General features: G+C 43.8%; 1 protein-coding gene across 1 annotated transcript in view; it reads left to right on the top strand.

The window, feature by feature from the left end:
* The window catches only part of DDX10 (DEAD-box helicase 10), a 254,437-nt gene that overhangs the window by 7,855 nt on the left and 233,766 nt on the right, over nucleotides 1-12,816 (top strand). The window contains exons 5-8 of the mRNA XM_075592333.1: nucleotides 180-300; nucleotides 2,363-2,552; nucleotides 6,588-6,714; nucleotides 6,940-7,102. Of these exons, the coding sequence (XP_075448448.1) occupies nucleotides 180-300; nucleotides 2,363-2,552; nucleotides 6,588-6,714; nucleotides 6,940-7,102 (601 nt within the window). The remainder of the gene's footprint in view (nucleotides 1-179; nucleotides 301-2,362; nucleotides 2,553-6,587; nucleotides 6,715-6,939; nucleotides 7,103-12,816) is intronic.

The following is a 12,816-nucleotide window of genomic DNA, read 5'->3' as shown; positions in this document are numbered from 1 at the left end:
GACCAACGTGAGCTGAGCTATCTGTGGTCTTCCACAGAGTAATTGTGTGGCTCAGAATGCTGTGTACGTAATTTGCCATTGTATAAAAAGTCCGATGTGTGCTGTCCATTAGTTAGGATAGTGCTTGCTTTCTTGGCACTTTTCATTGTCACACGCTGAGGGTTTTGTTTTTCTTTTAGGATCTGAAGCAGGAATCCGCATGCATCCACCGCACAAATGTACTTATTTGCACCCCTGGTCGGCTTTTGCAACACATGGATGAAACCTCCTCTTTCCATGCGTCTAATCTCCAGGTGCTGGGTAAGTAGGTAAAAGGAAATCCGTTTGTCTCTAACATCTGTATCACTACCTGGCCGTGTTTATGGTAAGATTGATACAATCCTTCGAAAAAGATTTTGAGCAAGCTGTAAAAATATACTGCCCCTGTTCTTACTTTGTAATGAGTCAGTAGAACTTGTTGCAAGTTACATGCATGAATCCTTACGCAGCAAAACTAATGCCTAAGAAATTGCCTCCCAAAATACACACAGATTTTTCTTTAAAACAAAAAAAATTAATCACTGTATCGAACATAAAATGCTAGAAATGAGACCTTGGTTACTGCCCAGCCCCCACCTGCTAGTATTTATTTGTGTACTGTATTTTATTAAAAAAATCGGCGCTACAGTGCTCACTTGGTTGTGAAGTGTATGTCAATTAGGGTTTGTCCCACATGCTACTGCGGCAGATGCTGCAGGGGCGAGAGCCCTCCCCTCAATGGCGCCAGCCCACTGCGAGGGGGGGGGGCGCCACAGCGCTGTGGCGAGTTTCTCCTGCTCTCAATAGAATTGAGAGCAGGACTCGCGACGGATCGCTAGGCCACGCCCTCGTCGGTTCAGCCAATGAGGGTGAACCTGCCGGGTGACGTCATGGCCGCGCCCCCATCACTCCCCCGCCATGCCCCCCCACCCAGTCTCTCATCCTGCAGCTCACTGCAGACTGGGGAATCGGCTGCACGGGCCGCCAGCCTCGCGGTGGCACGTGCAGCGAAGGCACTGGGACCTTAGCCTTAGTGTGCTAATGTGAACTTAACTATTCTTTTAATTGTGATTATAATACGGTGTTCATCAGGTGTGTGTGGTGTCAAATAGATAAATAACCAAATTTAAATATACATCTAAATCATATATGGGGTATACAACAATAGTGCAAAATAAAAAGAAAGTCCAATTAGTCAATTAAGAAAAATAGAACCAACTTGTAAGGAATTAGATCCAATGGAGACGTAGCAGCTTCAGGTGGAACCAAAAAGTTCCATACACTTCTAATTAACAAAAAAGGAAAAAGAAGCGTATGCTCCATAGCATAGTCCATTTAATTATTAGTTAAATAGAAACAGGCAAGATTAAAAACACTCAACCAAAATATAATAGTTCTGAAAATTCTGGTATTTACATTACCACTCTGAGTCCTGTATATGGGATCCTGCTGTAAGGCAAGGGTTTTTGTTCCGTGACCAACATATACCCAGTCGCTCTCCTGAATTCTGGTACGTTGTAGACATTATACAAAGATGTGACAAAAGCAAACCCTGCACGTGTAGGTGTGAACCTATGTGGAGTCATCACAGATGGAGGGCGATATCATCAATTTGTGGTCTGGCTGTGTTCCAAGGAATCCAGTATTAAACGGATCACCGAAGCTATGCTGCCTCTCTTCCAACATCAAACAATGTGTCTTTTACTTTGGGGCCTCCGCACCATGAACGGCTCTAGTAGAAATCACCAGACGCTGGAAGGCTACTGACAGTAGCTCGTTGTGTTCCAAATGGCCAACTTGAAATAGTGAAGTTGCCAGCAGCCATCTTGTTCTGATTGGGTCATTGGCAAGAGTTTGTTTGCAAAGTACTTTTTATAAGCGGCAATAACACAATTTGTTGCCTTAATGAAACCACCACAATTCTGTTCTTGAAACAAAATGTCTAGCAGTGTCATATTCTGATCATGTTGCAGCTTTCTATTGACTGTTGAATAAAGGCAGACTGTGGCAGCCATACTGTATCTACTGTGATGAAAATTATTAATACACACGTGCACTAATTCGCGTCGCTAACAATATTAGTTTTGTCATATTAAATCTTTTCAGCTTTTTTTCCCCCTCCTTTTTATATTTCCAATATTTTTATTATACTTTTTTTGTTGGTAGTAATCACAGTATATTGACACAGTCAATATGAAAATGCAAGATTTAAAACAAAGGTTTATTGATGTCTTTGGGGTATCATTTTCTACCTTCTCTCTTGCCGTGTGTACAATAGCGGTTATATTGTTGTGATGTCCGTGACATTGTGCGCATGTTCAGATCTTCCCTGTCCTGACTGCAGTGCTTGATGAAGCTGACCGGATCCTGGACATGGGTTTTGCAGATACCATGAATGCCATTGTAGAAAACCTACCCAAGAAACGCCAGACGCTGCTCTTCTCGGCCACGCAGACAAAATCTGTGAAGGATCTTGCACGCCTGAGCTTAAAAGACCCAGAGTATGTATGGGCTCATGAAAAGGCGAAATTCAGGTATGTTTATTTTTTAACCCCTTTGGTGTCACAAGGGGCGTGATCGTGTTGTTGCAGCAAAAGGTTAATCTTACGAGGCGGAGGGTTTGGCATACATGATCTGAAGTTTTGGTGTTTCGAATTCTGTACTCGGAACTCTAACATGCAAAGGCTTTGTAAGGCTGGATGAATAATGCTTTGGCATTCAAGAACCTATTAATTTGGGAAACAGGGAAACAGAAGATCTATCCCTCCGTCAGGCCAGTCATAAAGCTTTGCTTACAGATTGGCAATGTTCATCATGACCTCCAACAAGGCAGGAGGACTAAAACATTTTACATTGATATCTGCTACAAAATATGAATCCTTTACAAATAAAGGAAATAACACTGTAAGGTCCTTTTGAAGGGGTGGCTTTTCCATACGCTGTACGAGTAATGTTGAATGCTATCTGAAAATGTTAATGAGGACTGAATTTCATAAGCAACGGTACTCAACTTTGTTATGAAAGAGTCAAGACCATAGATATGGTGCAGAAGGAAAACAGGAGAGATTTTTTTTAATTTTTTGGTGTTCTGAGTTCTTTGGTTCAGTTGCTGCATTTGTTGTGTTTAGCTTTTTAGTATAGTCTTCTAAAATGGACTTCTGTCAAAATAAATTTGCTTCATTGGTAATGTGAATGCTCATAATAGTCCTATAAAATCGAGCTTGGATGTCACAGAGACCTGGAGGGAACAATACAGAGTCAGATCACCCGATGGCCTGAGAAGCGCAAACGTTAGGGCTTGTTATGGAGTTCTTCTTATCCCAGGAGCAGAGAGGGGACAGGGATAGCACTCAGAACCAGAGGGCAAACATTTGTTCAAACAAGTGTTATATTTGACTAAATCGACAATATGAGCAGAAAATGTTTGAGCCGATGTGACTTTCTGATGGGAATCGGCCTCATAAAATAATTGGGGGTAGGTAGTGTGATCTGGGATGGGAAGGATGATGGTGATACTGTTGTGAGCAAGTAAATAGAAATATTCACTGTTCTGATTTGTAATTGGTTGAGCTATATATCTAGAGATATACCTTGGGCAAAGGGAGTATTTAATCATTGGTTCTTGGCCATTACAAGGTGCTACTGTAACAACATTTGTGATTTGAACTATAAGTGTTATGTTATAAGGAAATTGCATTCTCTATTGACACAGATGCCTATGTAACAATTTTTTTTTTTTTTTGCTTGCTCGGGACTTGTTAGAATGATCTTTGGGGAACTAAAATTAGAATTGGGTGATTTGCAGCGAACATGATTTATGGGGTTTGTTATGTGGCAGTTTCATTAATGTGGCAATATGTTTTTACTTTTTAAGAAGGAGGGCATCTGTCAAATGTTCCCCTCTCCTGGCATTATCTTGCTTTGCACACACCACTCTAGATGGAACACTGTGTAGGGCTTAATTGGTAGGCTAGTCTCAAGTGTTCTGCAGGCCTTCTAATAAACTAAATACTGTAGTGATTAATTAAAATGAACAATTATGCACTCCAACTAGCAATTACGAACCATTGAGCTGAAACCAGTGGGTATGTTCACCATGGCACTGATTGATTGATGTCTGTTAGTAAATGGAATTGTAGACTCCCAGCCTGGCGAAAACAGTCCTGAATTGTATTGTTTTGAACCAAGCTGCCAAACGGACCAGCTTTGTGATCCAACGCAAATGGAAGATCCCCTTCATTATTTTCACCTTAGATCTCCATTTTACAGCACTGTTTATCTTCCACAATCCAGCCTATAGAATTCAGTCTCCTTATCATTAAGAGAGAACCTATATCAAGATGACACATCTCTGTGCTATTTGGAAAACAATTAAGGGCAGTTATCCAGAACATAACTGGTCACATGTAATCTGTTCTTAAAGTCACAAGCTGCAACACTTCCTGAATGTGATAACCGATGTTCACTCATTGATCCCACACTTATTTCTTCTCGGGTTCATGAGATTGCTCTCGCGGGGGATTGCAATGTAGGATCAATGAATGAACACCATTTGGCTCTCTAGTAATTCCAATTTTAGCTGCTTTGTTGGATTGCGATGCAATATTGATGAATCCCACTACACAAGTTAAAAAAAAAAAAAAAAAAAAGGAAGTGTCTGCAGAGCATGCACATTTTAAGTGGAACTTCTTTGTCTTTTGTCACAGAAATTGTACTTGTGATGGTGATGTTTTTAATTAAAAATCAAAACACTATTTCAGTGCCAAAATACAAAAGTTTCACTTACAACGCGTGTTTTAGCTATTTGCATGTCTGTTTATTGTAACACTGAATTCTTCGTGTGTGTGTGTGTGTGTGTCTTCCAAGTGTGGTGCTCAGCAGGCTCTCCCAGCACTCCACCCCCTCCCCTCCTCCAAGGACACCCTCACCGCTCAGCGCTCTTCCCCCCTTCTCCCTCCGAGGACTCTGCCCTCTCTACCCTCCCCCCCCTTGGTGGTGGTGCGGGGACACAACGCTCTGCGCCCTCCTCCCCCTCCACCAGGCGGTGCTGTGCCGCGATCTCTCCTCCCCCCCCCCCTCTCTCTCCTTCCCTTGACATCAGTTTTCTGAGTCCCCCGGCCGGTAGCAGCCCCCCCTCTCTCATCCCCCCCCCCGGTGGAGCTGCTGTGGTGCGCTCTCCTTATATGATCTCGAGGAGATTTTTTGGGGGGCGGGCAGGGGAAAGAGAATGAGAGGGGAGGGAGGAAAAGGAAGCCATTTAATTAGCACTGAAAGCTACAGGAATCTCAGACAAGTGAAGGAGCAACAGGAATCTCAGACAAGTGAAGGAGCAACAGGAATCTCAGACAAGTGAAGGAGCAACAGGAATCTCAGACAAGTGAAGGAGCAACAGGAATCTCAGACAAGTGAAGGAGCAGCAAACATTACTGAGAGGGCAGACCGGAGACTGTGTGTGTGTGTGTGTGTGTGTGTGTGTGTGTGTGTGTGTGTGTCCAGCGCTGCCTTCCTCCTCTCCGGTGACTCCTCCTGGTGGTGGAAACTGGCAACACTGACGGCCTCTTCTGCTAGCAGTGACGTCACTAGTGACTTCCGTCTCCATCAACTCCATCAACTCCATTCACTGCCAGGCAATTTTCCTCCTGTGGTAGAAGTACCCAAAGAATTTTCACTTAAAAATAAAATAAAAAAAGTCTTGGGAGATACTGTCCCTTTTTAAGTTTCCTGTATCTTGTTGCTTATATCAGACATGACCGCCCATGCAAAGGTTTATGCGATCTAGCCACTATTTATAACGCTCATATTATAGTCTAAAATAAATCATGAAATGGAACAGTGTCCTCTGTGATTTTTTTCTCCTAACAACCACGTTTTTTTTCGGGGCATGCCGTTCTCTTTTCCATTTAGTATTCTTGACTCGCTTCATAGTCTCTATAGAGATCCACATACCTTCATATAGGCAGCGCTTAATATTTTTCATAAACAATATAACAGCATGAAATTTGGCATTCCACTTTGTTAGCCAAAACTCCCTAAATCCCACACGCCTTGCTCCCAATACTATCCCCTGCTTTGCATGTGCGTGAACATGTAGGTTGCAGCTATCTGTCTTTCCTGCAGAGTGTGTGTGTGTGTGTGTGTGTGTGTGTGTGTGTGTGTGTGTGTGTGTCCCTCGTTTTTAGCTAGTTTATCTCCTCATTTCTGCCTCATTCTGACATACTGTCTCTTGCGATGTGCTCCGGCCGCTTCCTCAGTCACAGAGCAGCGGACAGCCCTGCATGCGTTCGGCACAGCAGGGAGATGCTGGACGTGGTAAGGGCAAGGGTCCGCTCTGGAACACACGGAACATGACACCGCATGACAAGATGTGTGATCCCTCGCCTGACACAAATTCATGGTTGGATTTGGGTGACATTTCGCACTGTCCAAGGAATATATGATTTGCTTATCTTTTTTGGCACTGTAGTATCCGAAATATGGAGGGGAAAATGTATTGTTGAACTGGGTTTTGCAGTCGCCTGCCATCTTTCAGCTGCTTGTTTTATACTTGTTTCTCTCTGACTCTTCCCCAGTACTCCTGCAACTTTGGAACAGAATTATGTGGTCTGTGACCTGCCGCAAAAGATAAACTTGTTATATTCTTTTGTGAGGAACCACCTGAAGAAGAAGAGCATAGTATTTTTTGCCAGCTGCAAAGAGGTATGATTACCATTTATCCAAGTTCCTCAGTGTCTCAAGAGAATAGAAGGGCTGATCCACGTAATCCGTATGATCCCTTCTAGATCGTATGCAGTTCTTTCCTCTAATTACGTTCCTGAAAGTTGGCAATTCCAATCGCCCTTCCACAGTACAAACTTGTGTATTTCTATAAAAATTATTAAAAAATTTTTTTTTAACATTTTAATTTTTCTTCCCCATCCTCAGGTTCAATACTTGTTTCGAGTTTTCTGCAGGCTGCGGCCTGGTATTCCCATCCTGGCTCTGCATGGCAAGCAGCAGCAAATGAAGAGAATGCAGGTGTACAACGATTTCATACGGAAGAAGCACGCTGTGCTTTTTGCTACAGATATCGCAGCTAGGGGGCTAGGTATGTAAGACATCATCCAACAAAGATGTAAATACCGTTGGCCAATTTTACATTTGCTGTTCCACTTTGGTAGTGTTTATTTATTTTTTTCAGTTGAAAATTGCCTCTTTAGTTTTCACCTCCATCAAATACTTAATTGCAAACCCTTCCAGCGATTTCCCACCGGGGAAAAAATATTGATTCTAAACCTTTCTCTGCGCATCTATCAATCCTTACAACTTTGACATCTTCTCTATTTAAAATTTTAGCCTGTAGTCTTCAGGACTAGGAGTCAGATGCAAGCTGTATGTCCAGCAAATTATAGGATAATAGTTTTTAACAGGGTATTTTAACACGCGCAAACTTATGCGAGAATCAACTAACCATATTCTTGAAATGAGACAAGCTATAAAAATGTTAGAGATGCCATGATACAGCTATTTTGTGTGTAGTTTTTAACATATAGATAAGCCACTAAATAATATTCGTCGGGCAATATTTTGGAAACGGTGATCATAACGTGGTCTCATTTGAAATAAAATGACAATATTTTATATAGGATCAACAAAGACTCTTAATTTTAGACATGCAGATTTGAGTAAACTAAGGAAAGGTATAAGAAATTGGGAGGAAGTTCTTGCAGGAAGAAAAATGGTCGGTCTGTTTGAAACATGCTAGATAAGCACGCTTCTTGCTGTATACCCTTGGGTAATACATATAAAACAGGTCTAAATCAATGTGGCTAAATACAAAATGATTAGTAATAGTCAGCATGGATTTATGAAGGATAGATCTTGCCAAACTAACCTTATTAGTTTCTTTGAGGAGGTAAATAGGAATCTAGACCAGGGTAATCCAGTTGATGTGGTCTACTTGGCCCGAGCTTATAGTGCAGTAGTTGCTGCGTGCGCATGTCAAGCACACTTCTGTTATTGGCTGTAGTAGTTAGCCAAGTGCTTGCAGGCGAATAGGCGCGTTGACACGGCAGTGTTTTGAGGAGACAATAAATTGTCTTAGGCGGCTGCCACGTGACATCAGCATCACGTGAGCTGGTTTAGCCAATGAGGGTGAACCAGCTTTGTGATGCTCCTGTAGCCAAGTTCACAGATCGCTGGGGCTGCAGGGGTGCGCTTGTTCACGCTCGGCCGCGTAGGTAGTATAAGCTCTGCCATAGATTTTGCAAAGGGTTTTGACACAGTGCCACACGAGAGGTTCGTGTACAAAATAGGAGAAATTTGACTCTGTAAAAAGAATTGCACCTGGATTGAAAACTGGGTGGTAGAAGGTTAAATCAGAGTTGTTGTAAATGGAACCTTTTTCAGGTTGTAAAGTTGTGAATGGAGTATACTGGTACATCTGCTTTTTTAACTTGTTTATTAGTGACCTTGAAGTTTGAATAGCGAGCAAAGTCTCCATCTTTGCTGATCACATTAAATTGTGCAATTTAGTAAAATCGATGTAAATTCTCTCCTGAAGGACTTGAATAACCTGAAAACTTCGGTAGTTAAATGACGGATTAGATTTATAAAGATAAATGTAAGGTAATGCAATTGAGAAGTAAGAATAAACAGGCTACTTGCAAATTAAATGGGACAAAATTAGTTCAATGATTGATGGAGAAGGCTTTAGGAGTACATGTAGAGACAGCAGGCTTGGCAACAGTGCTCAATGTAAGGCGGTACCTGCAAAGGCAAATACAATGATCTTGCATAAAATGGGGTATGGATGGAAGAGAAGGAAGCATAACTTTGTCACTGTATAAATCCTTGGTAAGACCACACCTTGAATATGGAGTACCGTTATCGGCACCACTCCCTATAAAATACATTAACATAGCGCCACCAAATTAATAAAGGAATGAAAAATCTAACTTATGAGGAGAGGCTAGCTAAATTAGATTTGTTTACATTAGAAAATGGGCATGTAAGAGGGGATATGTAAACTATATCCAAATATTCTCGGGGTCAATACTGTCACACTGCAATACTGTCACAGGAGACCAGTACTTTTACACCGGGATCACTAGCATCAGAAAGGACAAAGTTGTAGAATAAAATTGGGTTTATTCTGGCACGCCAGCAGACAAAAGAAAGATGTGCAAAGCAAAATACAATACCAACTGGGGGCCTGGGGAGTAGACTCTAGCCTCATCCAGGATCTCACAGGGATGATCACACAGCAGCCCCTCTGAGATACATCTCCAGCTGGTCACTGTAAAAGATCAAACTTCTTCACAGAAGTCTCTGTCTCTCTCATGTTCCTCTGAGGGAATCTCCACACTCATTCCCAGTGTGTCTCTCTGAATGTAGCTCTCATTCTCTGATCAGCAGCACCCCTTTATCTTGCCCTCTGTGGCTATCCTTTACATGGGAGGGGGCTGCTGGACAATTAGAGCATTGATTAAGTTTGTGCCACAACAGCCAGAGGGCGTGCTAAGAACCCATCCCTGATTGTTCACTTAATCCAATTAACACTTTACAGGGCTGACTCCCAAATCACATCACAGTGCTTACACATAGATCACAAAAACTTTATCTCGTATTGCTTGCTCAACTAAACTTGGGAATTGAATTAAGTGAACAATGTTGATTCACTAAAATGTGGGATTGCATTTACAGGGAATAACAAATACAGACTTTGAAATACATTCTTACAGACATGGAAATACATTTACACATTCCCTGTTCTTCCCCAGATATTAGAGTACATTTGGCCAAAATAAGCCTTACAAAGGTGGCCAAGTTACATAGATTTAGGGGTAGTTAGCTGCGCTTCCTCCCAGTTTTGTGATGCCAGCTAGCGTATCGTCACATACAAGGAGCTTTCAAAAGAACTATTCATCCCAAGGGCTGTACTAATGACACAGACTTAAGGTTGGGGGGAAAGGGAGATTTCACCATCAACAAAGGACAGGCAACTTTACAGTAAGGGCAGTTAAAATGTGGAATTCATTACCCATGGAGACTGGTGGCAGATACAATAGATTTGTTCAAAAAAAAAGGTTGGACATCCTTTTTAGAAAGGAAAAGTATACAGGGATATACCAAATAAGTAAACATGGGAAGGATGTTGATCCAGGGAGAAATTGGAGTCAGGAAGGAATGTTTTTTATTTATTTATTTCCCCTTATGAGACATCATTGGTTAATGTTTTTACTGGGGTTTTTTGTTTGCCTTCTTCTGGATCAGTATACTAGAAATACAAATATTTGAGTTATCTGTTGTCCAAATTTAACATAGGCGGAACTCGTTCGACATGTCTTTTTCAACCTCCCCTACTATGTAACTGTAAAAATAAAACTTCATTTGTAAGTTTAATTAACTGTTATTACTGTGATTTTGCTGTACTAGTTTTGGGTTATTTCTAACCTTTAATATGTGTTGTATTCATGTTTTGTGTATGCCACAAACAGTATACATTGCACCTTTCAGAACAGATAAAGGAAATAATAATGCCGTAAAAGAACAAGTGCATCAAGGAGGAGTAAGCGTGAGGAAATGGAATTTCCTGCCTGAACAGTTTACAGCCGAAGCCACTAAGAACTGATGGTTCAAAGTGGGAACTTCGTGTGCTTCGTGTACTATAGAATGCCTTTTGTGTGACATTGAAAGCAGTAGTAGCTCCAACACAAACTTAACAAAGTTATTGGCAAAACAGGAACAGTGTTCACATTTTCCCCAATTAAAAAATTGGTGTCTTTTTTGATCTGCGTTCTTTTTGTCCAAAATGCGTAATCATAAAAATACCTAAGTATTTGTATATAGTTTATCTATTCACTTCTGCTGTATGATTGTTCCGTTTTTTATAGTTGTCGTCTAAAAAAAAATGGTGATCTTCATAGCTTGAACCCTTTTCATATTATTCCATTTTAATCTGAATAGTGTTGAATTAATCTGTTTAAAAATCTCCCTTATCCCTCCTTCTCATTGGGTGTGCATGCTGACGAGTTTTAGAAATGTTTCTGCATTGAGGAACATTTGTATCCCCTTTCTTTGAATTGTCTCCAATCCAATTAGATTTTCCTAATCACTGAGAAACTTACTAGGAAGGCAAAATACTTTCCCTAAGCACACACAGGTCTTGAAATAATTAAAAACTATACCTGCACGTTCCACCACAGTTTTAATTCCAGTTCTCTGTCCAGTTCTTCCATCTCCTCTAACCTGCATGCTCTCGAGTAGTGTTGGACTGGGTCCTCATTTAAAAAAAAACAAAAAACGGGTAACAGGTACCCAGCCAAAATTAAAGGTTCTATCCGGTCGGTTACCCGGTTTGGCACTTACCTGCAGGGTGGCGGCGACATCTAGGATCAGCAGCAGCAGTCCTGTGACTCTGGCAGTCACTGCCAGACTGTGGCAGGAGACGGCTGTGCAATAGGAACGCTCCGTCTCCTGCTCCGGTCACGTGGTTCCCCGGCGGCTCACACAGACACTGTTTACCTGCTCCGGTGCTGTGGAAGTGATTCCTGCAGCTCCCCCGCCGGCTGAAGACACCTCTGATGCTGCCACCGTCACAGGACTGCTGCTGCTGGTCCTAGATGTCGTCGGAAAGGTAAGTAATTAGATTATTTCCAGCTGCCCTGACATTAACCGACGCCGGTTATTAGCCGGCGCCAAAACCCACTTCTCAGTTGCCGGGTTCCGGGTAATGTCCAGGAAGCTGGAAATGAGCCGGGTACCGGGTAATTCCACTACTCTTGAGCCTTTCCTGTTCCCCCCCCGCTCCCGCTAAACTATTTTTCTATTCCCAGCACTTTCCAAAATACATATCTTAATATATAAAATCGAATGGTTAGTGAGGTTAGTGCTATCTGCGGTGAATCTGATTGGTCCTCAGCCTCTGGCCAATCAGATTGCTGTGTGTGACGTCACGCAACTGCCAACACACACACACACACACACACACACACACACACACACACACACACACACACACCCCTCCCCCTCCCCGCTCCAACACACCTCCCCCTCCCCGCTCCAACTCACCTCTCCCCCCTCCCGGCTCCAAATCACCTTTCCCCCTCCCCAGCGGCATCACCTCTCCCCCCTCCCCAGCGGCATCACCTCTCCCCCCTCCCCAGCGGCATCACCTCTCCCCCCTCCCCAGCGGCATCACCTCTCCCCCCTCCCCAGCGGCATCACCTCTCACCTCTCCCCCCTCCCCAGCGGCATCACCTCTCACCTCTCCCCCCTCCCCAGCGGCATCACCTCTCACCTCTCCCCCCTCCCCAGCGGCATCACCTCTCACCTCTCCCCCCTCCCCAGCGGCATCACCTCTCCCCCCTCCCCAGCGGCATCACCTCTCCCCCCTCCCCAGCGGCATCACCTCTCCCCCCTCCCCAGCGGCATCACCTCTCCCCCCTCCCCAGCGGCATCACCTCTCCCCCCTCCCCAGCGGCATCACCTCTCCCCCCTCCCCAGCGGCATCACCTCTCCCCCCTCCCCAGCGGCATCACCTCTCCCCCCTCCCCAGCGGCATCACCTCTCCCCCCTCCCCAGCGGCATCACCTCTCACCTCTCCCCCCTCCCCAGCGGCATCACCTCTCACCTCTCCCCCCTCCCCAGCGGCATCACCTCTCACCTCTCCCCCCTCCCCAGCGGCATCACCTCTCACCTCTCCCCCCTCCCCAGCGGCATCACCTCTCACCTCTCCCCCCTCCCCAGCGGCATCACCTGTCCCCCCTCCCCAGCGGCATCACCCCCCCCCTTCCCCAGCGGCATCACCTCTCCCCCCTC

The sequence above is a fragment of the Ascaphus truei genome, chromosome 3, assembly GCF_040206685.1.
Source record: "Ascaphus truei isolate aAscTru1 chromosome 3, aAscTru1.hap1, whole genome shotgun sequence".
NCBI classification, from domain to species: Eukaryota; Metazoa; Chordata; class Amphibia; order Anura; family Ascaphidae; genus Ascaphus; species Ascaphus truei.
Note: the sequence above shows the minus strand (reverse complement) of the source record. Positions and strands in the feature narration are given on the sequence as shown.